Source organism: Notolepis coatsorum, assembly GCF_963971535.1.
Source record: "Notolepis coatsorum genome assembly, chromosome: 16".
Taxonomy (NCBI): Eukaryota; Metazoa; Chordata; class Actinopteri; order Aulopiformes; family Paralepididae; genus Notolepis; species Notolepis coatsorum.
Genome location: NC_140180.1, coordinates 2,623,861 through 2,651,093, shown reverse-complemented (window position 1 = coordinate 2,651,093; position 27,233 = coordinate 2,623,861). Strand labels below are relative to the sequence as shown.

The following is a 27,233-nucleotide window of genomic DNA, read 5'->3' as shown; positions in this document are numbered from 1 at the left end:
ATCACAGAAGGCTGTACGGGGCGGCACATCAGGAGCGCTCTGACTGGAAGCATGTCACAGATTTACGGGTTTGACGGTGCGGTTGGTTTTTTTTTAACGGCGCGGTGGGCCCTGTTGAGGAATGTTTTCATAAGATGTTGTTGAGGCGGTGCGGGGGAACCTGCCCGGTGACATTCTGCTCATACCCGTCTGAGTTCAGCGAGCATCACGCCCTGCAGGTACGGCAGCGAGTCACCTGTAGACCTGGAGCCTCGGAGGATCAGAGTCCCGACTCGGCCAGAAGAGAAGAGGGAGAGCAGAGGAGGAGCAGGACGCCACTTGGTCTCAGGAGTATCAATCGACGGATGTTTATTGATGTCGGTATCAAATTCGGGAAGTGTTTATTATTTCCAACCGTATCGGCTTTTGCCCATGTAGGCAAAACAGATCGGCTTTTGGTCAAACAAGCAGCGCTCTGAGGAGGGAGTGGTGGTCCCCCCCCCCCCCGTCTCCCCTGGTCCGCAGTCGCCAGCTCAGGTAAGAAGGAGTTAATAATAATAATATAATAATAATAATAATAATAATAATCACTTTATTTGTATAGCACTTTTCACACAGAGGTTGCAGTTCAAAGTGCTTCACAACGGTGAAAAATACAGGCATAAGCGAGCATAAAAAAGATAGAGAGGTAGCAAGGTGAGGTAAATCACAGTGTTTCACATTAGGATCTGGCATCCCCCAATAGGCCTCTCTGTTTACGGTTTCATTCAGTAATACAAATAATAAAAACAGTTTAAAATCATTCAGTTTAAAAATAGGCTAAATATTATAAGATAGATATAAGATAGAACTGCCCTCCACTGGCTTCCTGTGCGTTTTTAGGATTGATTTTAAGGTTTTACTGTTTGCTTTTAAATGTTTGAACGGCTTGGCACCGGGGTTACCTCTCAGACCTGCTGGAACCCTATGTTCCCCCAAGGTCCCTCAGGTCCTCTGACCAGCTCCTCTTGGCCGTTCCAGACTCCAGGCTGAAGCTCAGGGGGGACCGTGCTTTTGCTGTGGCAGCCCCAAAGCTCTGGAATGAGCTGCCACTGCATGTTAGACAGGCCCCCACTCTGCATGTTAGGCAGGCCCCCACTCTGCATGTTAGGCAGGCCCCCACTCTGCATGTTAGGCAGGCCCCCACTCTGCATGTTAGGCAGGCCCCCACTCTGCAGGTGTTTAAATCACGCCTCAAAACACATTTATTTGCTCTGGCTTTTGTTTTTTAAACCGTTTTTGAGAGACTGGCCTTTTTATGTGACACATTGTACTGTTTTTATTGTGTGCTTTTTATTAAAAGAAAATTATGTTTTATGTTTTATCTTATGTTATGGACTTGTACAGCACTTTGGTCAACTTTGTTGTTTTAAATGTGCTTTATAAATAAAGTGGATTGGATTGGATTAGATTGGACATACAACAGGACATACAACAGGGTATTTAACATACAACAGAGCAGTGCTCTTAAAATGACAGTGCATATAGATAGATAAAAATGTGCATAGAACCGAACATGAGTTGACCTTTTGAGGAGAAATGTGACCAAATGTTGAGAAGGAATTACTTTATAATGTCTCTGAGCGCTGTATATATGCAAAGACTATTGGATATTTATTATTGTTATTGTTATTGCATCGTGTGGACGTGATCTCTTTCTTCAGGAGCTGTAATGGTCCAACAACTCTAACGTGGAATGTAGAGCCCATTCATGGCCCACTCCTTTTAGATTTGATTTGATTTGAGATGTCATTGATCTAATATTGATCTAATATCATCCTCAACATGTTCATAAAGTACGTTGACCTCCTGCATGATGTCATTCAGTCGTCCTGGTCGATGTACATCACACACTACTACTACTACTACTGCCATAGTGTCTTTATACCTGTAGCACTGTACATATTAATACTACAACTCTGTACATACATCTGAGTAGCACTATTACTCGGTAGTACTAAGTTATATATTTTATACCTGTAGCACTGTACATATTAATACTACAACTCTGTACATACATCTGAGTAGCACTATTACTCGGTAGTACTAAGTTATATATTTTATACCTGTAGCACTGTACATATTAATACTACAACTCTGTACATACATCTGAGTAGCACTATTACTCGGTAGTACTAAGTTATATATTTTATACCTGTAGCACTGTACATATTAATACTACAACTCTGTACATACATCTGATTAGCACTATTACTCGGTAGTACTAAGTTATATATTTTATACCTGTAGCACTGTACATATTAATACTACAACTCTGTACATACATCTGATTAGCACTATTACTCGGTAGTACTAAGTTATATATTTTATACCTGTAGCACTGTACATATTAATACTACAACTCTGTACATACATCTGAGTAGCACTATTACTCAGTAGTACTAAGTTATATATTTTATACCTGTAGCACTGTACATATTAATACTACAACTCTGTACATACATCTGATTAGCACTATTACTCGGTAGTACTAAGTTATATATTTTATACCTGTAGCACTGTACATATTAATACTACAACTCTGTACATACATCTGATTAGCACTATTACTCGGTAGTACTAAGTTATATATTTTATACCTGTAGCACTGTACATATTAATACTACAACTCTGTACATACATCTGAGTAGCACTATTACTCGGTAGTACTAAGTTATATATTTTATACCTGTAGCACTGTACATATTAATACTACAACTCTGTACATACATCTGAGTAGCACTATTACTCGGTAGTACTAAGGTTGTTTTTTTTTATCCACTTTTTCTCCCATTTTCTATTTTTCTCCCATCCCAATTTTTCATATCGTCCAATTCAACCCTCCCCTGTCTTCGAACGTTGTTTCTTGCCTCCCACAAGCCGGCTGCAATGTGGACTAAGTCATACATAGCACGAGTCCCCTCCGATACTCGAGGTAACAGCCGTCGCATCTTTTCACCTGCGCGGCTCGATCTTTCAGCGTCGGGGATCTGGGCTTTGGAGGGGCCCCGGGGCCCAGGAGGCATCCTGTTCGAGCCTAGTCTCCAGCGAGCCTAGTCTCCAGCATTCGTTGCGAGCGCCTTGCCGACTGTGCCACGTAGCCGCCCTCGGTAGTACTAAGTTATATATTTTTATACATCATCATCAACCTTTATTTATACTCGAAAAGACAATTGAGGTCACCCTCATTTTCAATGTCGTCGAGAGAGGATATTACAATGGAATAAAAGCCAAAACAACCTTACCACGTGTATATATATTCGTGGTTGGCCCTCAAGCGTTGGATCCGAAACACGCGTATATATGTGGTTGGCCCCGGATGTGTTAACAGCATCTTGTGTCTCGACTTCATCAACCATCATCAACCTTTATTTATACTCTAAAAGACAATTGAGGTCAACCTGCATTTTCAATGTCGTCGAGACTTTACAGACATTTCAATGCACACATTTCTACGATATAACAATAATAAATATGAATAACTATCTATATGGTATGAAATTTACATAGGCATAAAATCAGCACACAGCTTGACAGAATAAAAAAACAACGCAGACATAAGAATAGGTATAAAAGACAATAAAAGTAGTAAACGTGCAGACTAAATAATAAAATAATTAAGTACAAAAGTACAATGTCGCTCGAAGGCATGTGTACCCGATTAGCACTAATACTCAGTAGTGCTTAAGTTATATATTTTCTACCCAGTTTAATCACCTGTACATTGTATACTATTGCCCTTTCCAGCAGGGGGCACTCTGTCCTCTGGACTTGTCAGGAACAACGCCCCTGTTACGGTGATAGGGACACCGTACAGCCGTGAGTGGCGTCCTTCGGATGAGACGCGACACCGAGGTCCTCCTGACTGAATTCAGTCGTTAAAGAACCCAGGACGCCTATCGTAAAGAGTATAGGGGGCTCCTGGTCAAATTCCCAATCAGCTCCATGACACCTAATCATCCCTCCCCCCTTAATTGGCTGATATCAATCCCTGTCTCCTGAGCCATTGTGTCGTGTGATGTGTGCCGGGTGCCAGTGTGTATGGTAGCCAATTGAGCCTGAGTGCGTAGCCCAAGGTTGGGTGCTACCAGTGGTGGTGAAGGAGGCCATTTCCACCCTACATTGTGGGGAGCGCTTTGAGTGTCTAGAAAAGCACGGTATAAATGTAATGACCATTCATTCATTTATCTCAAAGAGTCTCTACACAAGCTGCTGCTGAACCCCCCCCCCCGGTCTGTCGAGACTCTTTGATCTTTCTGTTCATCCCTTTGAAAGAACTTGCAATAATTAGTTAGGACGAGTTTTGACTTAACCCTCAGAATCAACAACGGTTCGTTATAGAGCTTTGTAGACAATGTAATGTGGTTTATTGTTTTGATTGATTGATTGATTGAAAAGTTTATTAACAGATTGCAGAATGGGTACAGTACAGTACAGCTCAATACATACAATTGTTAAGGGGATGCAGACCAGAGAAAGACTTTCGTCTTGTTTACATCAGGGTCCCCCATTTTCAATTCAGCAGCATCAACCCAGCATCTCCTGCACTAGTGGCGAGCGCCTTGCCCACTGCGCCACTTAGCCGCCCCACTTTAAACACTTTTTAAACATTTGACCACGTTTCCATCTATTTATTCCTACAAATGTGCACTACCTCTTCTACCTAATTTTAGCATTTTGTACATTTTAGTTTTGTATATTGTATATTTTGTATAGTGTTTGGTCTTTTACTCTTTTACTTTTAAACTTTATAGAGCAGGGGTTCTTCTGTATACCACAACCCCATTTTATTTAGGATTTTCTTTGGCGACCCCACAAGTCTTAATGTATTGCGTAATTTCAACGTGGAATTAAGGAATATCAAAATAAAAGCACATGTTGTTGTTGAACTTGATTGTGCATATTTATTAGAAGTTTTAATTACAGCATATGTTATCAAGACACATTTATAAAACGAGACATGGGCCTATTTAGCCCAAATATGTTGCCAGAACATAAAAAAAAAGAAATGATAGATAACTGTAATGTGGTTCGTTATAGAGCTTTGTAGACATGTAATGTGGTTCGTTATAGAGCTTTGTAGACATGTAATGTGGTTCATTATAGAGCTTTGTAGACATGTAGACATGTCCCAATAGTGCTATGAGCAGATCAACAAACTGCTGTTCCTCTCTTAAGCCCTAGGGGTCCCCCAACTGCTGTTCTCTCATTAATCGATCAATACAGACCGTATTAATTAATGTTGCATTTCTTTTTCAAAAGTAGCCAAGAGTAAAGACCCGAACCATATCAAAACAGCAGTCAAAGTGTATATTTTCTTCACCACTACGTTTGTTTACCGATGTTTTTAAAATCTTCCGAAAATAAGAATTTCTCGGAATAATGTGAATTCTATCGCTCTTTTATCGGAAAAACTTGAGGAAATTACTAAATCCAGATTTAACACTGCCATTGGAAAGAGGAGATTTGGCCCTATCCATAGATGTATGACTTGGCCATAATGAGGTAATTTATAGTTCATAATTACATTTTGAATGTATAATACAAATGGATTATAATTCAGTACTGTATCTACAAATCCTTCTGTTTAATCAACTTCCCTTTATTCATTCGAAATTCCTCCTACCTCAATGTTAGCATGGTGTTATTCACCGTCAGAGATGCAAAGAAAAATTATGATTTATATTACAACTGTTTCATCACAATTTACGCTACCGGAGTCTCAAGGCCGGTACAGAGAGACTCAGAAGGAGCTTCTATCCCCAGGCAAGCGCTACCGGAGTCTCATGGCCGGTACAGAGAGACTCAGAAGGAGCTTCTATCCCCAGGCAAGCGCTACCGGAGTCTCATGGCCGGTACAGAGAGACTCAGAAGGAGCGTTTATCCCCAGACAAGCGCTACCGGAGTCTCATGGCCGGTACAGAAAGACTCAGAAGGAGCTTCTATCCCCAGGCAAGCGCTACCGGAGTCTCATGGCCGGTACAGAGAGACTCAGAAGGAGCTTCTATCCCCAGGCCATCAGGATGCTCAATGTGGACTCACTGGAACAATAACTCATCCATTCTACAGTCACTGCACACAACATCCACATGCGCACTCAATTTTTCTTTTCTTTTTTTTTATCTTTTTCCCCCTCCTTTTTCCTCCGTTTTTCTCCCATCCCAATGTTAGTCGTTATGCCAATTCCCAATCCCCTTCCTGGTCGCTGTGCACTCTGCCCCCTACCGTCGGTCTGGGAGAGTGGAGGCTATCACATGCTTCCTCCGACACACGTGTAGCCAATCAACCGCTTCTTTTCACCTGGCAGCGCGGACTCTCACTGAGAGGGTGTAGCATGTGGAAGGATCACACTACCCCCACTTAGATCCTTTCCGCGCTGAGCAGGCGCCCTGACCGAACTGTAGGAGTCGCTGTTTACAACGACCAGGACCCACCCCGCCAGCTTTCCCACCCCTAACACTGCCAATTGTGTTAGTATGAACGACCAGCCAAGCTGGTAGCAATGCCGAGAGCTGGGCTCGTACCCAGAATCTCCAGCACTAGTGGCGAGCGCCTTGCCCACTGCGCCACTTAGCCGCCACACTTTAAACACTTTTTAAACATTTGACCACGTTTCCATCTATTTATTCCTACAAATGTGCACTACCTCTTCTACCTAATTTTAGTATTTTGTACATTTTAGTTTTGTATATTGTATATTTTGTATAGTGTTTGGTCTTTTACTCTTTTACTTTTAAACTTTTCTTACTGTATGAAGCAGAATCTTAGGAGGCTCATACAGAACCAAGCATTTCACTATTATGTACATGTACCTTAAAATCAAACTTGAACTTGTATTTTTTTTTATTATTATTAACACAAAGAGTTAAACAAAAGTTTAAAAAAATAAATTAAAAATTAAAAGATAATAACCATATTGTGTAGGAGAAGTTTAGAAGCCTAGAGGCTTATCGAGAACTTCCCCTGTTTTGTAAAATCAAACATACAAAAATATATATATTATTTTTTTTTTTTAAACAGTGCGGTCAGGTGGCGTAGCGGAGATTGCGTTCGTCACCAACCCCGGAGACGCTAGGATTCGCCTGTTCGAATCCAGCTCACAGCTCCGGGGTTGTCACCAGCTTGGCTGGTCGTTCATACTAACACAATTGGCTGTATTAGAGGGTGGGAGAAGCTGGCGGGGTGGGTCCTGGTCGTTGTAAACAGCGACTTCTACAGTTCGGTCGGGGCGCCTGCTAAGCGCGGATAGGATCTAAGTGGGATAGTGTGATCCTGCCACACGCTACGCCCTCTCAGTGAGAATCCGCGCTGCCAGGTGAAAAGAAGCGGTTGATTGGCTGGACGTGTGTCGGAGGAAGCACGTGGTAGCCTCCACTCTCCCAGACCGACTGTGGGGGGTAAGTGCGCAGCGACCAGGAAGGGGATTGGGAATTGGCATAACGACTAACATTGGGATGGGAGAAAATCGGAGGAAAAAGGAGGGAAAAAAAAAAAAAAAAAAAAAAAAACAGTAATACATTCAAAAGATATGTGTTAATACAAACATACATACACACAGTACATACATTCATATATACTGCATACATAATAATAATACATAACCACCCTCCACCCACCCACCTGCCTACAAACCTACCCACCCACATAACCAAATGCATACCTACATGTATGACCTGTTTATCTATCTCCCAGCACGGACTGCAACGTATGACGTATATCATGCCAGTTAGGGCGCCTTGTGTACTGATTACTGCACCTTCTGTATACTGTTTACTTTTACTCTTACTCATAGTATATACAGTATATTCAGATTCACGTGTTGTATTGCCTATATTTATTGTAACATATAATATAACCGATGGGGCACACAGACCCTCATCTGCACCTTTGTTTACACCGTTTATTCTCATATTTCATCTCATATTTTTTATATTCAGAGTTAATCATATTGTTTACAATGTTTACTTTTCTAATATGTTTTATATTCAGATGACATTGTATCGCCTATATTTATGTTTTATACTATTACCCTGCCCATACCTGTACCTCCCCTCCCCCCTCCCCCCTCCCCCATGCTGCTATGAAGCTCGAATTTCCCCCAGGGAGATTAATAAAGGAATAGTAGTAATAATAATAATAATAATAATACTAGTAATAATACCTTAACGTTTTGTACCTCATTGTCTGCATTTGTACCTCACTGTTGTTTACTCATTTGTACTCACTGTACTTAGATTGTACTTAGGTTGTACTTTAGATTGTATATTGTATTGTATATTGTATATTCCTCTTTTACTAACTTTTTTTACTTACTTTTTTACTGTATGACTCTCAGGGGCTCGTACAGAACCGAGCATTTCACCGTAAAGTACATGTGTTTTATTGTGACAAATAATAAACAAACGTGAAACTTGAAACTTGGACTATCTTATCTTATCTTATCATATCTTATCGTATGAAGCCTACCTGTAAAACAAACAAACAGAAGACTGTTTGGGTTTGTACCAGAGGCCATTCGACTGGTGAATGGCCACAGTACAAGGAAAGGTCGGTTTACTAACATGTACCCTTTGACCCCTTGATTTTTATCATTTTTGACGAAAGAGTACTGACCGAATCTATTTATTTATTGGACTTGACAGATCAACAATGTAGGGATCCCGTTCTGGGATCAGTGTCACGTCTCTTGTGCTTTGAAGTGTCATGTATGTTTCTTGTCCCTGTTTTGTCTTGTTTTGTCTTGAATGTAACAGAAATGCAGCTGTTTGCCGTATCATGCTCTAAATTGCCCCTTGCTGCGGGACTAATAACGTTTTTTTTAATTGAATTGAATTGAATGATCTCATGGGTGCTGTGTGTCTGTGTCTCAGAGTGGTCACCATGGCAGCCGCCCGCGCAGGAAGCCCCATAGCGGTGAAGATAGAGGAGAACGCACAGAGCGTCATCCTCACCTACTTCCACGGAGACATCGGCAGCATGGTGGACCAGCACTTTGCCCGCGCCCTCAGCAAGATCTGCAAGGTCAAGGTGCCCGCCGGCAAGAGCAGGAGGATCCACAAGGCTGTGAAGTCTGGTGAGCAGCTATGATGACCTTTGACCCGGGAACAATGTTGATCAGCCCTGTAACGCAGTGTGAAGGTTCAATCAAACAGCGCGGCTGGGAGTCAAACTAACAATGATTGTGGTCGCAGGCGAATGATGTCACCACTAGACTAAGACACCCACCCACCCTGATACAAACACAGCTCTCACCACAAGACTAAGACACCCACCCTGATACAAACACAGCTCTCACCACTAGACTAAGACACCCACCCTGATACAAACACAGCTCTCACCACTAGACTAAGACACCCACCCTGATACAAACACAGCTCTCACCACTAGACTAAGACACCCACCCACCCTGATACTAACACAGCTCTCACCACTAGACTAAGACACCCACCCACCCTGATACAAACACAGCTCTCACCACTAGACTAAGACACCCACCCACCCTGATACAAACACACCTCTCACCACTAGACTAAGACACCCACCCTGATACTAACACAGCTCTCACCACTAGACTAAGACACCCACCCTGATACAAACACAGCTCTCACCACTAGACTAAGACACCCACCCTGATACAAACACAGCTCTCACCACTAGACTAAGACACCCACCCTGATACAAACACAGCTCTCACCACTAGACTAAGACACCCACCCACCCTGATACAAACACACCTCTCACCACTAGACTAAGACACCCACCCTGATACTAACACAGCTCTCACCACTAGACTAAGACACCCACCCTGATACTAACACAGCTCTCACCACTAGACTAAGACACCCACCCTGATACAAACACAGCTCTCACCACTAGACTAAGACACCCACCCTGATACAAACACAGCTCTCACCACTAGACTAAGACACCCACCCTGATACAAACACAGCTCTCACCACTAGACTAAGACACCCACCCACCCTGATACAAACACACCTCTCACCACTAGACTAAGACACCCACCCTGATACAAACACAGCTCTCACCACTAGACTAAGACACCCACCCTGATACTAACACAGCTCTCACCACTAGACTAAGACACCCACCCTGATACAAACACAGCTCTCACCACTAGACTAAGACACTCACCCACCCTGATACTAACACAGCTCTCACCACTAGACTAAGACACTCACCCTGATACAAACACAGCTCTCACCACTAGACTAAGACACCCACCCTGATACAAACACAGCTCTCACCACTAGACTAAGACACCCACCCTGATACAAACACAGCTCTCACCACTAGACTAAGACACCCACCCTGATACAAACACAGCTCTCACCACTAGACTAAGACACCCACCCTGATACTAACACAGCTCTCACCACTAGACTAAGACACCCACCCTGATACAAACACAGCTCTCACCACTAGACTAAGACACCCACCCACCCTGATACAAACACAGCTCTCACCACTAGACTAAGACACCCACCCTGATACAAACACAGCTCTCACCACTAGACTAAGACACCCACCCTGATACAAACACAGCTCTCACCACTAGACTAAGACACCCACCCTGATACAAACACAGCTCTCACCTCTAGACTAAGACACCCACCCACCCTGATACAAACACAGCTCTCACCACTAGACTAAGACACCCACCCTGATACAAACACAGCTCTCACCACTAGACTAAGACACCCACCCTGATACAAACACAGCTCTCACCACTAGACTAAGACACCCACCCTGATACAAACACAGCTCTCACCACTAGACTAAGACACCCACCCTGATACAAACACAGCTCTCACCACTAGACTAAGACACCCACCCTGATACAAACACAGCTCTCACCACTAGACCAAGACACCCACCCACCCTGATACAAACACAGCTCTCACCACTAGACTAAGACACCCACCCTGATACAAACACAGCTCTCACCACTAGACTAAGACACCCACCCTGATACAAACACAGCTCTCACCACTAGACTAAGACACCCACCCTGATACAAACACAGCTCTCACCACTAGACTAAGACACCCACCCTGATACAAACACAGCTCTCACCACTAGACTAAGACACCCACCCTGATACAAACACAGCTCTCACCACTAGACTAAGACACCCACCCTGATACAAACACAGCTCTCACCACTAGACTAAGACACCCACCCTGATACAAACACAGCTCTCACCACTAGACTAAGACACCCACCCTGATACTAACACAGCTCTCACCACTAGACTAAGACACCCACCCTGATACAAACACAGCTCTCACCACTAGACTAAGACACCCACCCTGATACAAACACAGCTCTCACCACTAGACTAAGACACCCACCCTGATACAAACACAGCTCTCACCACTAGACTAAGACACCCACCCTGATACAAACACAGCTCTCACCACTAGACTAAGACACCCACCCTGATACAAACACAGCTCTCACCACTAGACTAAGACACCCACCCACCCTGATACTAACACAGCTCTCACCACTAGACTAAGACACCCACCCTGATACAAACACAGCTCTCACCACTAGACTAAGACACCCACCCTGATACTAACACAGCTCTCACCACTAGACTAAGACACCCACCCTGATACAAACACAGCTCTCACCACTAGACTAAGACACCCACCCTGATACTAACACAGCTCTCACCACTAGACTAAGACACCCACCCTGATACAAACACAGCTCTCACCACTAGACTAAGACACCCACCCTGATACTAACACAGCTCTCACCACTAGACTAAGACACCCACCCTGATACAAACACAGCTCTCACCACTAGACTAAGACACCCACCCTGATACAAACACAGCTCTCACTAATAGACTAAGACACCCACCCTGATACAAACACAGCTCTCATCACTAGACTAAGACACCCACCCTGATACAAACACAGCTCTCACCACTAGACTAAGACACCCACCCACCCTGATACAAACACACCTCTCACCACTAGACTAAGACACCCACCCTGATACTAACACAGCTCTCACCACTAGACTAAGACACCCACCCTGATACAAACACAGCTCTCACCACTAGACTAAGACACCCACCCTGATACTAACACAGCTCTCACCACTAGACTAAGACACCCACCCTGATACAAACACAGCTCTCACCACTAGACTAAGACACCCACCCTGATACAAACACAGCTCTCACCACTAGACTAAGACACCCACCCTGATACAAACACAGCTCTCACCACTAGACTAAGACACCCACCCTGATACAAACACAGCTCTCACCACTAGACTAAGACACCCACCCTGATACAAACACAGCTCTCACCACTAGACTAAGACACCCACCCTGATACTAACACAGCTCTCACCACTAGACTAAGACACCCACCCTGATACAAACACAGCTCTCACCACTAGACTAAGACACCCACCCTGATACAAACACAGCTCTCACCACTAGACTAAGACACCCACCCTGATACAAACACAGCTCTCACCACTAGACTAAGACACCCACCCTGATACAAACACAGCTCTCACTAATAGACTAAGACACCCACCCTGATACAAACACAGCTCTCATCACTAGACTAAGACACCCACCCTGATACAAACACAGCTCTCACCACTAGACTAAGACACCCACCCACCCTGATACAAACACACCTCTCACCACTAGACTAAGACACCCACCCTGATACTAACACAGCTCTCACCACTAGACTAAGACACCCACCCTGATACTAACACAGCTCTCACCACTAGACTAAGACACCCACCCTGATACTAACACAGCTCTCACCACTAGACTAAGACACCCACCCTGATACAAACACAGCTCTCACCACTAGACTAAGACACCCACCCTGATACAAACACAGCTCTCACCACTAGACTAAGACACCCACCCTGATACAAACACAGCTCTCACCACTAGACTAAGACACCCACCCACCCTGATACAAACACACCTCTCACCACTAGACTAAGACACCCACCCTGATACAAACACAGCTCTCACCACTAGACTAAGACACCCACCCTGATACTAACACAGCTCTCACCACTAGACTAAGACACCCACCCTGATACAAACACAGCTCTCACCACTAGACTAAGACACTCACCCACCCTGATACAAACACAGCTCTCACCACTAGACTAAGACACTCACCCTGATACAAACACAGCTCTCACCACTAGACTAAGACACCCACCCTGATACAAACACAGCTCTCACCACTAGACTAAGACACCCACCCTGATACAAACACAGCTCTCACCACTAGACTAAGACACCCACCCTGATACAAACACAGCTCTCACCACTAGACTAAGACACCCACCCTGATACTAACACAGCTCTCACCACTAGACTAAGACACTCACCCTGATACAAACACAGCTCTCACCACTAGACTAAGACACCCACCCTGATACAAACACAGCTCTCACCACTAGACTAAGACACCCACCCTGATACAAACACAGCTCTCACCACTAGACTAAGACACCCACCCTGATACAAACACAGCTCTCACCACTAGACTAAGACACCCACCCTGATACAAACACAGCTCTCACCTCTAGACTAAGACACCCACCCACCCTGATACAAACACAGCTCTCACCACTAGACTAAGACACCCACCCTGATACAAACACAGCTCTCACCACTAGACTAAGACACCCACCCTGATACAAACACAGCTCTCACCACTAGACTAAGACACCCACCCTGATACAAACACAGCTCTCACCACTAGACTAAGACACCCACCCTGATACAAACACAGCTCTCACCACTAGACTAAGACACCCACCCTGATACAAACACAGCTCTCACCACTAGACTAAGACACCCACCCTGATACAAACACAGCTCTCACCACTAGACTAAGACACCCACCCTGATACAAACACAGCTCTCACCACTAGACTAAGACACCCACCCTGATACAAACACAGCTCTCACCACTAGACTAAGACACCCACCCTGATACAAACACAGCTCTCACCACTAGACTAAGACACCCACCCTGATACAAACACAGCTCTCACCACTAGACTAAGACACCCACCCTGATACAAACACAGCTCTCACCACTAGACTAAGACACCCACCCTGATACAAACACAGCTCTCACCACTAGACTAAGACACCCACCCTGATACAAACACAGCTCTCACCACTAGACTAAGACACCCACCCTGATACAAACACAGCTCTCACCACTAGACTAAGACACCCACCCACCCTGATACAAACACACCTCTCACCACTAGACTAAGACACCCACCCTGATACTAACACAGCTTTCACCACTAGACTAAGACACCCACCCTGATACAAACACAGCTCTCACCACTAGACTAAGACACCCACCCTGATACAAACACAGCTCTCACCACTAGACTAAGACACCCACCCTGATACAAACACAGCTCTCACCACTAGACTAAGACACCCACCCTGATACAAACACAGCTCTCACCACTAGACTAAGACACCCACCCTGATACAAACACAGCTCTCACCACTAGACTAAGACACCCACCCTGATACAAACACAGCTCTCACCACTAGACTAAGACACCCACCCACCCTGATACAAACACAGCTCTCACCACTAGACTAAGACACCGACCCTGATACAAACACAGCTCTCACCACTAGACTAAGACACCCACCCACCCTGATACAAACACAGCTCTCACCACTAGACTAAGACACCCACCCTGATACAAACACAGCTCTCACCACTAGACTAAGACACTCACCCTGATACAAACACAGCTCTCACCACTAGACTAAGACACTCACCCTGATACAAACACAGCTCTCACCACTAGACTAAGACACCCACCCTGATACAAACACAGCTCTCACCACTAGACTAAGACACCCACCTGCCCTGATACAAACACAGCTCTCACCACTAGACTAAGACACCCACCCTGATACAAACACAGCTCTCACCACTAGACTAAGACACCCACCCTGATACAAACACAGCTCTCACCACTAGACTAAGACACCCACCCTGATACTAACACAGCTCTCACCACTAGACTAAGACACCCACCCTGATACAAACACAGCTCTCACCACTAGACTAAGACACTCACCCTGATACAAACACAGCTCTCACCACTAGACTAAGACACCCACCCTGATACAAACACAGCTCTCACCACTAGACTAAGACACCCACCCTGATACAAACACAGCTCTCACCACTAGACTAAGACACCCACCCTGATACAAACACAGCTCTCACCACTAGACTAAGACACCCACCCTGATACAAACACAGCTCTCACCACTAGACTAAGACACCCACCCTGATACAAACACAGCTCTCACCACTAGACTAAGACACCCACCTGCCCTGATACAAACACAGCTCTCACCACTAGACTAAGACACCCACCCTGATACAAACACAGCTCTCACCACTAGACTAAGACACCCACCCTGATACAAACACAGCTCTCACCACTAGACTAAGACACCCACCCTGATACAAACACAGCTCTCACCTCTAGACTAAGACACCCACCCACCCTGATACAAACACAGCTCTCACCACTAGACTAAGACACCCACCCTGATACAAACACAGCTCTCACCACTAGACTAAGACACCCACCCTGATACAAACACAGCTCTCACCACTAGACTAAGACACCCACCCTGATACAAACACAGCTCTCACCACTAGACTAAGACACCCACCCTGATACAAACACAGCTCTCACCACTAGACTAAGACACCCACCCTGATACAAACACAGCTCTCACCACTAGACCAAGACACCCACCCACCCTGATACAAACACAGCTCTCACCACTAGACTAAGACACCCACCCTGATACAAACACAGCTCTCACCACTAGACTAAGACACCCACCCTGATACAAACACAGCTCTCACCACTAGACTAAGACACCCACCCTGATACAAACACAGCTCTCACCACTAGACTAAGACACCCACCCTGATACAAACACAGCTCTCACCACTAGACTAAGACACCCACCCTGATACAAACACAGCTCTCACCACTAGACTAAGACACCCACCCTGATACAAACACAGCTCTCACCACTAGACTAAGACACCCACCCTGATACAAACACAGCTCTCACCACTAGACTAAGACACCCACCCTGATACAAACACAGCTCTCACCACTAGACTAAGACACCCACCCACCCTGATACAAACACAGCTCTCACCACTAGACTAAGACACCCACCCACCCTGATACAAACACAGCTCTCACTAATAGACTAAGACACCCACCCTGATACAAACACAGCTCTCACCACTAGACTAAGACACCCACCCTGATACAAACACAGCTCTCACCACTAGACTAAGACACTCACCCTGATACAAACACAGCTCTCACCACTAGACTAAGACACCCACCCTGATACAAACACAGCTCTCACCTCTAGACTAAGACATCCACCCACCCTGATACAAACACAGCTCTCACCACTAGACTAAGACACCCACCCTGATACAAACACAGCTCTCACCACTAGACTAAGACACCCACCCTGATACAAACACAGCTCTCACCACTAGACTAAGACACCCACCCACCCTGATACAAACACAGCTCTCACCACTAGACTAAGACACCCACCCTGATACAAACACAGCTCTCACCACTAGACTAAGACACCCACCCTGATACAAACACAGCTCTCACCACTAGACTAAGACACCCACCATGATACAAACACAGCTCTCACCACTAGACTAAGACACCCACCCTGATACAAACACAGCTCTCACCACTAGACTAAGACACTCACCCTGATACAAACACAGCTCTCACCACTAGACTAAGACACTCACCCTGATACAAACACAGCTCTCACCACTAGACTAAGACACCCACCCTGATACAAACACAGCTCTCACCACTAGACTAAGACACCCACCTGCCCTGATACAAACACAGCTCTCACCACTAGACTAAGACACCCACCCTGATACAAACACAGCTCTCACCACTAGACTAAGACACCCACCCTGATACAAACACAGCTCTCACCACTAGACTAAGACACCCACCCTGATACTAACACAGCTCTCACCACTAGACTAAGACACCCACCCTGATACAAACACAGCTCTCACCACTAGACTAAGACACTCACCCTGATACAAACACAGCTCTCACCACTAGACTAAGACACCCACCCTGATACAAACACAGCTCTCACCTCTAGACTAAGACACCCACCCACCCTGATACAAACACAGCTCTCACCACTAGACTAAGACACCCACCCTGATACAAACACAGCTCTCACCACTAGACTAAGACACCCACCCTGATACAAACACAGCTCTCACCACTAGACTAAGACACCCACCCTGATACAAACACAGCTCTCACCACTAGACTAAGACACCCACCCTGATACAAACACAGCTCTCACCACTAGACTAAGACACCCACCCTGATACAAACACAGCTCTCACCACTAGACCAAGACACCCACCCACCCTGATACAAACACAGCTCTCACCACTAGACTAAGACACCCACCCTGATACAAACACAGCTCTCACCACTAGACTAAGACACCCACCCTGATACAAACACAGCTCTCACCACTAGACTAAGACACCCACCCTGATACAAACACAGCTCTCACCACTAGACTAAGACACCCACCCTGATACAAACACAGCTCTCACCACTAGACTAAGACACCCACCCTGATACAAACACAGCTCTCACCACTAGACTAAGACACCCACCCTGATACAAACACAGCTCTCACCACTAGACTAAGACACCCACCCTGATACAAACACAGCTCTCACCACTAGACTAAGACACCCACCCTGATACAAACACAGCTCTCACCACTAGACTAAGACACCCACCCACCCTGATACAAACACAGCTCTCACCACTAGACTAAGACACCCACCCACCCTGATACAAACACAGCTCTCACTAATAGACTAAGACACCCACCCTGATACAAACACAGCTCTCACCACTAGACTAAGACACCCACCCTGATACAAACACAGCTCTCACCACTAGACTAAGACACTCACCCTGATACAAACACAGCTCTCACCACTAGACTAAGACACCCACCCTGATACAAACACAGCTCTCACCTCTAGACTAAGACATCCACCCACCCTGATACAAACACAGCTCTCACCACTAGACTAAGACACCCACCCTGATACAAACACAGCTCTCACCACTAGACTAAGACACCCACCCTGATACAAACACAGCTCTCACCACTAGACTAAGACACCCACCCTGATACAAACACAGCTCTCACCACTAGACTAAGACACCCACCCTGATACAAACACAGCTCTCACCACTAGACTAAGACACCCACCCTGATACACACACAGCTCTCACCACTAGACTAAGACACCCACCCTGATACAAACACAGCTCTCACCACTAGACTAAAACACCCACCCTGATACACACACAGCTCTCACCACTAGACTAAAACATCCACCCTGATACAAACACAGCTCTCACCACTAGACTAAGACACCCACCCACCCTGATACACACACAGCTCTCACCACTAGACTAAAACACCCACCCTGATACAAACACAGCTCTCACCTCTAGACTAAGACACCCACCCTGATACAAACACACCTCTCACCACTAGACTAAGACACCCACCCACCCTGATACAAACACAGCTCTCACCACTAGACTACGACACCCACCCTGATACAAACACAGCTCTCACCACTAGACTAAGACAACACACCAATATGTTTACTTTAAAGTGATTATTATAAAATGTACTTATTTGTAAATATACGTCAATATATTACTTATTTGTAATATGTACACATTGTACATTTTCATAAATATGTCACTATATTACTTATGGCCATAACATAACGTACAATATGTATCTTTTTCCTGTGGTCGGTACAAGTATACGTTTATTTACATTGTATACGTTTATTTACATTATTTTAAGTGAGATCGGGGCTGAAATTTAGCACTGAAGCCCAAAGACTCCGGGGTGACTCCCTCCCTCTGACTCCTCCCTCTGACTCCTCCCTCCCTCTGACTCCTCCCTCTGACTCCTCCCTCCCTCTGACTCCTCCCTCCCTCTGACTCCTCCCTCTGACTCCTCCCTCTGACTCCCTCTGGGGGGTTGATAAAAGATGCTACCAGTCCATCCTGCTTTCCAGGAGAGTGCAGCGACAGGAGAGCACCTTGAGGTTGTAACGTACAATATGTACCTTTTAGTACTTTATTTACGTATCCCAAGCGAGGTGGGGTCGTCATTCCGGCTGCATTGATTTGATTTGATTTTAAATCTTTATCTTTATTATTATTTGTTTTATTTACTTTATGTAAATAAAACAAAATAAAACAAAAACAAATCATTAATCTCTAGCAATGAAATGATGGAAAAGAAACTAAAAAAACAAAACTAAAAAAAGAACATAACTCAATTTACAAGGAGTAGGAAGAAGTATACACTTATTTAATCCGACCCCTTTTCCACTATACTCAAAATGTATGTAATTCCTTACTGATTTAAATCCTCACGAAACAAATATATGTAAAACATAAAGAAATATATGTAAAACATAAAAAAATATATATGTAAAACATGAAGAAAATAAAATAAAAAAAAGTAAACACCTGTGAACGTCAAATCCCTTCCTCGTCCCTCGTGAAAATAACTTCTTTATAACTGTTTGAACTGTATTCAAGAACCCCTCTCACCCCCTCTACGACGAGCTAGTCAAGATGAGAAGCACGTTCAGTGACACAGACACATACCCCCCCGACACTCAACTAACCGCCTCGGCCAGTCCTTCATACCAGCGGCCATCAGGCTCCACAACAGTGGGCAGGGACTGCTGCCAGACATCCAACTACAACTACTAGGAACCTAAAAAGGACAATAACACTACCTTATGCATACTGCACCTTATGTGATACTGCACCTTATGCATACTGCACTGCACCTTATGTGAATACTGTATATTTCAGTTAGTTAGATAGTTAATTATATTGACTTGTTATATTGTTTACACTGCTTGTTTTTACTGCCTGTACCCCCCCCCCCCTCCCCCTCCCCCATGCTGCGATGATGCCGGAATTCCCCCAAGGGGATCAATAAAGGAATATCTCATCTTATCTTATTCCAGAGGAGCAGAATAACCCGTGCCAGTGGACCGTGGCCCCCTCCTCCTCCTCCTCCTCCTCCTCCTCCTCCGCCTCCTACTCGGAGCTGCAGTTCCAGTCGCTCTCCGGACGCCTGCAGCTGATGGGCAAGGAGCCCCACGCCGGGAGCCTGGCCCTCAGCCCCTCCGAGGGCCCCCCCTCCGGGCCCCCCTGGGCCTCCTTCTCCCCCAGCGGCAGCAGGCAGGGGGGGCTTCCCGGCGGCGTGGTCAGCTACCCCCGCGGGGGGGGGGGGGTCTCTCCCGAGCACTACACCACCTCCCTGCTCAACCTGCTGCACAGCGAGCGGGGGGGGCCCGAGATGATGCAGCACGGCGGCCCCTCCAGCATGGCCAAGCCGGAGCTGCTGGGTCCCCCCGGCTGGACGGCCAAGCCGGAGATGGTGCTGCCCGGCTGGAGCGCCACGCCCGGCTTCAGGGACCACATGGAGGGGCCCGGAGTGGGCCTGGACCCCGGTAAGGCCTGCGCTCCTGCACACACGCACCGCACGCGTCGCACACACACACACGCACGCACGCGCACACACACACGCACGCACGCACGCACACACACACACAGACACACACACACACGCACACACACACACGCACGCACGCACGCACACACACACACACGCAGGGCTTGACATTAACTCATTCCCCACCAACAACGAGTAACATGGGTCTCCCAGTCCCTCCACTCTGCAGTAAACAGAACATAAATATTCTGCTATCCCATTCCACTGTATCCAATCAGGAGTGCAGAGTGGAGGGACTGGGAGACCCATGTTACTGACCAGACACTCTATATCAGTGATGGCTGTTTACTGCAGAGTGGAGGGACTGGGAGACCCATGTTACTGACCAGACACTCTATATCAGTGATGGCTGTTTACTGCAGAGTGGAGGGACTGGGAGACCCATGTTACTGACCAGACACTCTATATCAGTGATGACTGTTTACTGCAGAGTGGAGGGACTGGGAGACCCATGTTACTGACCAGACACTCTGTATCAGTGATGTCTGTTTACTGCAGAGTGGAGGGACTGGGAGACCCATGTTACTGACCAGACACTCTATATCAGTGATGGCTGTTTACTGCAGAGTGGAGGGACTGGGAGACCCATGTTACTGACCAGACACTTTATATCAGTGATGTCTGTTTACTGCAGAGTGGAGGGACTGGGAGACCCATGTTACTGACCAGACACTCTATATCAGTGATGGCTGTTTACTGCAGAGCGGAGGGACTGGGAGACCCATGTTACTGACCAGACACTCTATATCAGTGATGTCTGTTTACTGCAGAGTGGAGGGACTGGGAGACCCATGTTACTGACCAGACACTTTATATCAGTGATGTCTGTTTACTGCAGAGTGGAGGGACTGGGAGACCCATGTTACTGACCAGACACTCTATATCAGTGATGACTGTTTACTGCAGAGTGGAGGGACTGAGAGACCCATGTTACTGACCAGACACTCTATATCAGTGATGGCTGTTTACTGCAGAGTGGAGGGACTGAGAGACCCATGTTACTGACCAGACACTATATATCAGTGATGGCTGTTTACTGCAGAGCAGGAGGGACTGGGAGACCCATGTTACTGACCAGACACTCTATATCAGTGATGGCTGTTTACTGCAGAGCAGGAGGGACTGAGAGACCCATGTTACTGACCAGACACTCTATATCAGTGATGTCTGTCAGAATTTAGAGCTATTTAACTCTTATTTTAACAATAAAATTCCACTTACATCACCTTTAACATGCCATTAAGTACTGTATGTCTATGTCATCTTGTAGGTCAGTGTAGCAGTGTAGTACCTATACTACCTTTGAAATGCTTCAAACTTGTCTCCCCCCTCTCTTAGGAAGAGCTCTGGACAAGAAGGACATGTACTGGTATTGAAGAGAGAACTGCTGGCATGATGACTCGTCAAACACCCGCCCCCAAACCACCGCAGAACCAGGAAGTGAAGGAGCAGCTCGCCACCTCCTGGCTCTGTGTTCACCCGTCAAACACCCGCCCCCAAAACCACCGCAGAACCAGGAAGGAAGTGACGGAGCAGTTCACCACCTGCCCTTCCGCTCTACTTGTCAAAAGAAATGACCTCAGTGCCTCGAACCCAAACAGCTGGAACCACCTCCTCCCAGAGAGAGGGAACATTCCCAGACAAACCCGTTTTACCAGTCAGGTCTCTAACTCGCGTGTACAACCCAGGGTGCCGCCTGCCGCCAAATGAGAGAGAGAGACAGAGAGACGAGAGAGAGAGAGAGAGAGAGAGAGAGAGAGAGAGATGAGAGAGAGAGAGAGAGAGAGAGAGAGAGAGAGAGAGAGAGAGAGAGAGAGAGAGAGACATTCTTGTGACTCGCATTCATTGACATTATAATATACTAGTAAATAGTCCAGTATTAAGTTATAGGTCGGATAAAATATTCATGTTGTGTTATTCATATCTGTCTGGAGTGGGTTGAATTATTATAATTTTTTATTACTTAATAAAAAGAATATATATATATTTAATGTGTTAAATTCAACAGGGGAACAAACTGCCAAAATTATAAAATGTTAATTACTTGGCGGCTGGGTGGCGCAGCGGAGATTGCGCTCGTCACCAATGCAAGAGACTCCGGTCTCGAATCCGGGTGTCAGCATTGCCTCCAGCTTGGGCCGACCGTCATACTGGCTCAATTGGCAGAGTCAGCGGGTGGAAGTTGATGGGTGGTGATTTGGACGTTGTGGACAGCGACCCCTACAGGTCGGTTGGAGGAGGACGCCTGCACAGCAGAGACAGGAAATGGCGGGGGTAGTGTGAGCCTCCCACGCGTTACACCTCGCCAATGAGAGTCCGCGCTGGCAGGTGAAAAGATGTGACAGGCTGCCTCCTCGTGTACCGGAGGGGACACGTGATGCAAGGCTTCTATCCTCCCTACAACCGACCAGTGGGGGGCATAGTCGAGCAACGTTCAAGACAGGGGAGGGGAGAATTGGAAACACGAAATTGGGATGGGAGAAAAATAGAAAATAAGGAGAAAAAGTGGATACAATTTTTTTTTTAATTACTTGTTTTCAGTCATCTATAGCTTGTACATCAACAAGAGCACTGTCCAAGAGATACTTAGAACAGAAGATAAATGGCTGTGTAGTCAAATAAATACTTTGTTAAAGTCATCGATACCAGCAGAGGGAAGCCCTCAAACAATATCAGTTTATCAGTTTCAGTTTATTTAAAAAAGGACAGTACACATTAATGAACATTTCGCAACTGTAGTCCTTTTGGCAAGATGTTACGAGACCGACCATACACATAGAACAGAAGCATTAAAAGTAAAACACAGTATTTACAACACAATCCAACATAATAGTAAAAGCAATAACAAAATACACAATGAACTGATTAAAAGTGGTCACATGTTTGATTGGTTAATAACCAGGTCTTGAGTTGTTTTGTAAAGGTGTGGTAGGTAGCACAGTGTCTTATTTCAGTTGGTAGGATGTTCCAGAACTGAGCGGCTCTGACTGCAAAACAGGACTGACTGAAGGAGCTGGACCTAAACGGCACAGTACAGTCCCCTCTCTGTGGACCTATTATGAGATGTTTTTAGTTTGACAAAAGTACTGAGGGGTGGGGGGGCCTTGCCATTTAAGATCTTGAACAGTAGGCAGGCATCAGTGTATTTTGTCAGGTTTTCCCAGCTGAGGATTCTTTACTTGCTGAGGATGTGGCAGTGGTGGTAAGTATATGGTTTCCGGTTCAGCACCTTGAGGGCCTGTTTATACAGAGAGAGAGAGAGAATGGGTTTCATGGTTGTGTTTTTTTTGCATGGGTCCAGCTAGTCATACAGTCAGTGGTGCGTTGGTGATTTCATACCTGGATGCACTGTGTTTTAATGCGCATAAATGTTCCCTCGCGTTGCCTCCAGGAATGGAATGTAACACATTTCATTCACAAGTTTTGTGTGAATATATCTGCGGACATATTTGAACACACCTGACGACCTGAGCTATTGTTATGCAAAGTAGCCAGGTGGGTACTTGGCGAGTTGGTGCATTCCTGTGTGCACGCACGTGCACATCCGTGCATGTGCGTGCGCGTGCTTCTGTTCACAGAGCCGGTTGCTCTGCGTGCAACCCCGTCCCATGACCAACACACCCCCTGCATACAGTACATGAGATGGGAAATGATCATTGTGTGCATATAGAGAAGGGCTTATATTTGGCAGTCTGCGTTACTGTTTTTACCTGCTTTTTGAAAGATAATGTAGAGTCGAGGATAATACCAAGATATTTAAATTGAGAGACTACTTGCATTGGCTCTCCAGCAACAAACACTCCAGGATTATCAGATGTTGTGAAGTACATACAAACTGTCTTCTTCACATTAACACACTCAGTGCGGTCCTAGTATGCTTCCTTGTGGAACACCACAGCTCACTGGGAGGGGGGGGGGGGGGATAGGGTACCGTTTACCACCACCATCTGTTCTCTCCCCTCCAGGTAGGATTGTATCCAGCTCACTGATAGATTGTCAATCAGAACTCAGTACCCAGAACCCGCACAGAGTTTGGGAAAAGGGCCTTCATGTTCTCTGCTCCCTCTGCCTGGAATGGACTTCAAAAAACTTTGAAACTGCAGGCCCTCATTACCATATCTGATTTTAAAGTTCAAATTAAGGGCATTTTAAAGAATGAGATGGGAGAATGTCGATGCTTCACTGCATAATGTGCTGTTATATTTTATATTTTTAACCTGACCTTCTCTCCCCAGCAACCTCCTGCAAAGCCTCACCTTCCATCCTCTTTCTACCTTTTTACCCTACCATCCAATCTCCCCCCAATCCCATTCAATATAGTTTGCTGCAGCTCAGATGTATCCCCTTGCCCCACTTTGCCTTTTATGTCTATGTCTGTGTTTTGTGTATTTTTGTTTGTTTTTGTTTTACTGCCATTTTGGCCAGGTCTTGCTCGAAAAAGAGATCTTTGATCTCAAGTGACTACCTGGTAAAAATAAAGGTTAAATAAAGAATGGTGTGATTGACAGTGTCGAAGGCTGTTTGTAGGTCCAGCATGACCATGCCGCAGTATTTGCCCGCGTCCACCTCTTGTTTGATGTGGTCGTTCAAATAGAGAAGGCATGTGTCAGTGGAGTGGGATGTTCTGAAGCCAGATTGGAATTCGTAGATTACATTTTTTTCCGCGAGGTACTTTTCGACCTGTTCGTAGACTATTTTTTCCATGACTTTTGAGATGGAGGTAAGAATAGAAACAGCTTCATGTAACCGGTAACAAGTAAACACTGCAGCTCCTTTCTGGATAATATCAGTAGAGTAGGGGAGAGTGGGGTAAGTAGTGCCAATTTTTTACTTAAAGTGCCTTTAAAGCAAGGGGATACAGTAATGCCCCCAACTAAAATATGTACATATAGTTTAGGATGTTGTGCATCCCTGGGGACAATCACTTTGGATCTTAAATAAACTGTTTCAGAAATATAGCTTTAGGCTTGTGGCACAACTTGCCCCCGGTGCGGGGTAAATTGTGCCATTAGAGAGAATACACTGGGGTAAATTGTGCCATTGATAATTTTAAGTAAAACAGATAATTTTAATCTCAAAAGCGGTAAAAGCTTCCTGCAGATCTTCATCTCCTTTCCAACCTGACGTATAGTCTTCCCCTGTTGCACCTCTTTCAACTGCTCTTCCAACTTCTCAAGAGGAGTTGAAACCCTGTCTGTCTTCCGTTTGTATATCTGCGTGGCATGATGGATTTTGGTCTAAAATTAAGAATATCACATAGTTTTAGTGATCAAATGTAAGAATACAATGAACAATAACAATAAAATACAAAAAGTAATATATATAGTTAATAATTATAAGTTGGGGCAACTTAACAAAGAGAATATCTGCCACAACTTAACCCAGGCCCTTTGGCACAAATCACCCCAAGCTTACTATTTTGAAAAAAATTCATCCCCCAGCTGTTTTGAGCTAGCATCATGCTAACTGTATAGACGCATGGTGTAGCTTACTAAAGCACTAACACATGTGTGAACCGTTTTTCAAAGTTGTCTATAATTGTTCAAAACACAGCAATAAAAAAAAACTTGATCATACAAATTTCACTTTGGAGGGCAAACACTGTTTTTTTGTGCTTTTAATGTGCTTAAATGTGTCTCCCTTCTTTGCAGGTTGAGTGAAATGCCTCTTCAAAAAATATGTTGTCACATGACCAACTTCTTCTATGGTTTTCTAGATAACAGGGGTGGCACTACTTGCCCATTGGCACAAATTACCCAACTCTCACCTACACTGCCCTGCAGAAGCTAACCGCCGTAACTACACACACACACACACACACACACACGCACACACACACACACACACACACACACACACACACACACACACACACGCACGCACACACACACACGCACACACACACACGCACGTCTCTGACACAGAGTAGCATCTAAAAGAGCTCAGAGAGCTTCCTGGAAGTAGCTACACAAGAAGCCGTCTGCCAGCAGCGAGCGGTCGTCGTTCGGAGGAGGAGGAAGCGCAGAAGGGGATGATATCACGACTGTCCGCTCATGGTCTCTCCTGCATCTCTCTCCACCACCATGATCAACACCTACGAGACCTTCGGCCTGCCGCCCCCACCGCCGCCCCCCGTACCCCCACGGCCGGGCGGCTGTCGGGCCTCCTCATCCTCGTCCTCGTCCTCGGGCCAGAGCAGGACTCTCCTCTGGGTCCTGCTCGGCGTGACACTGCTCCATCTGCTGCTGTCTGTCGGGGGCTTCGCCGGCGTCTACCTGTACCACCGCGGGCAGACTGGTAATGTTACCTCTCTTCTCCATGTACCTGTAGTGTAGCTGTACCACGCGGGCCGACGGGTAATGTTACCTCTCTTCTCCGTGTGCCTGTAGTGTAGCTGTGCCACGCCGGGCAGACTGGTGATGTTACCTCT

At 45.7% G+C, this 27,233-nt stretch overlaps 1 protein-coding gene across 1 annotated transcript; it reads left to right on the top strand.

Moving 5' to 3' along the window:
• Nucleotides 1-251: 251 nt before the first annotated feature.
• Nucleotides 252-22,550, top strand: vgll1 (vestigial like family member 1). Its single transcript, XM_084331637.1, has 4 exons — nucleotides 252-516; nucleotides 8,889-9,091; nucleotides 20,253-20,741; nucleotides 22,142-22,550. The coding sequence occupies exons 2-4, from the start codon at nucleotides 8,899-8,901 to the stop codon at nucleotides 22,177-22,179; spliced, it is 720 nt and encodes a 239-aa protein (XP_084187763.1). The 5' UTR covers nucleotides 252-516; nucleotides 8,889-8,898; the 3' UTR covers nucleotides 22,180-22,550.
• Nucleotides 22,551-27,233: the final 4,683 nt, after the last annotated feature.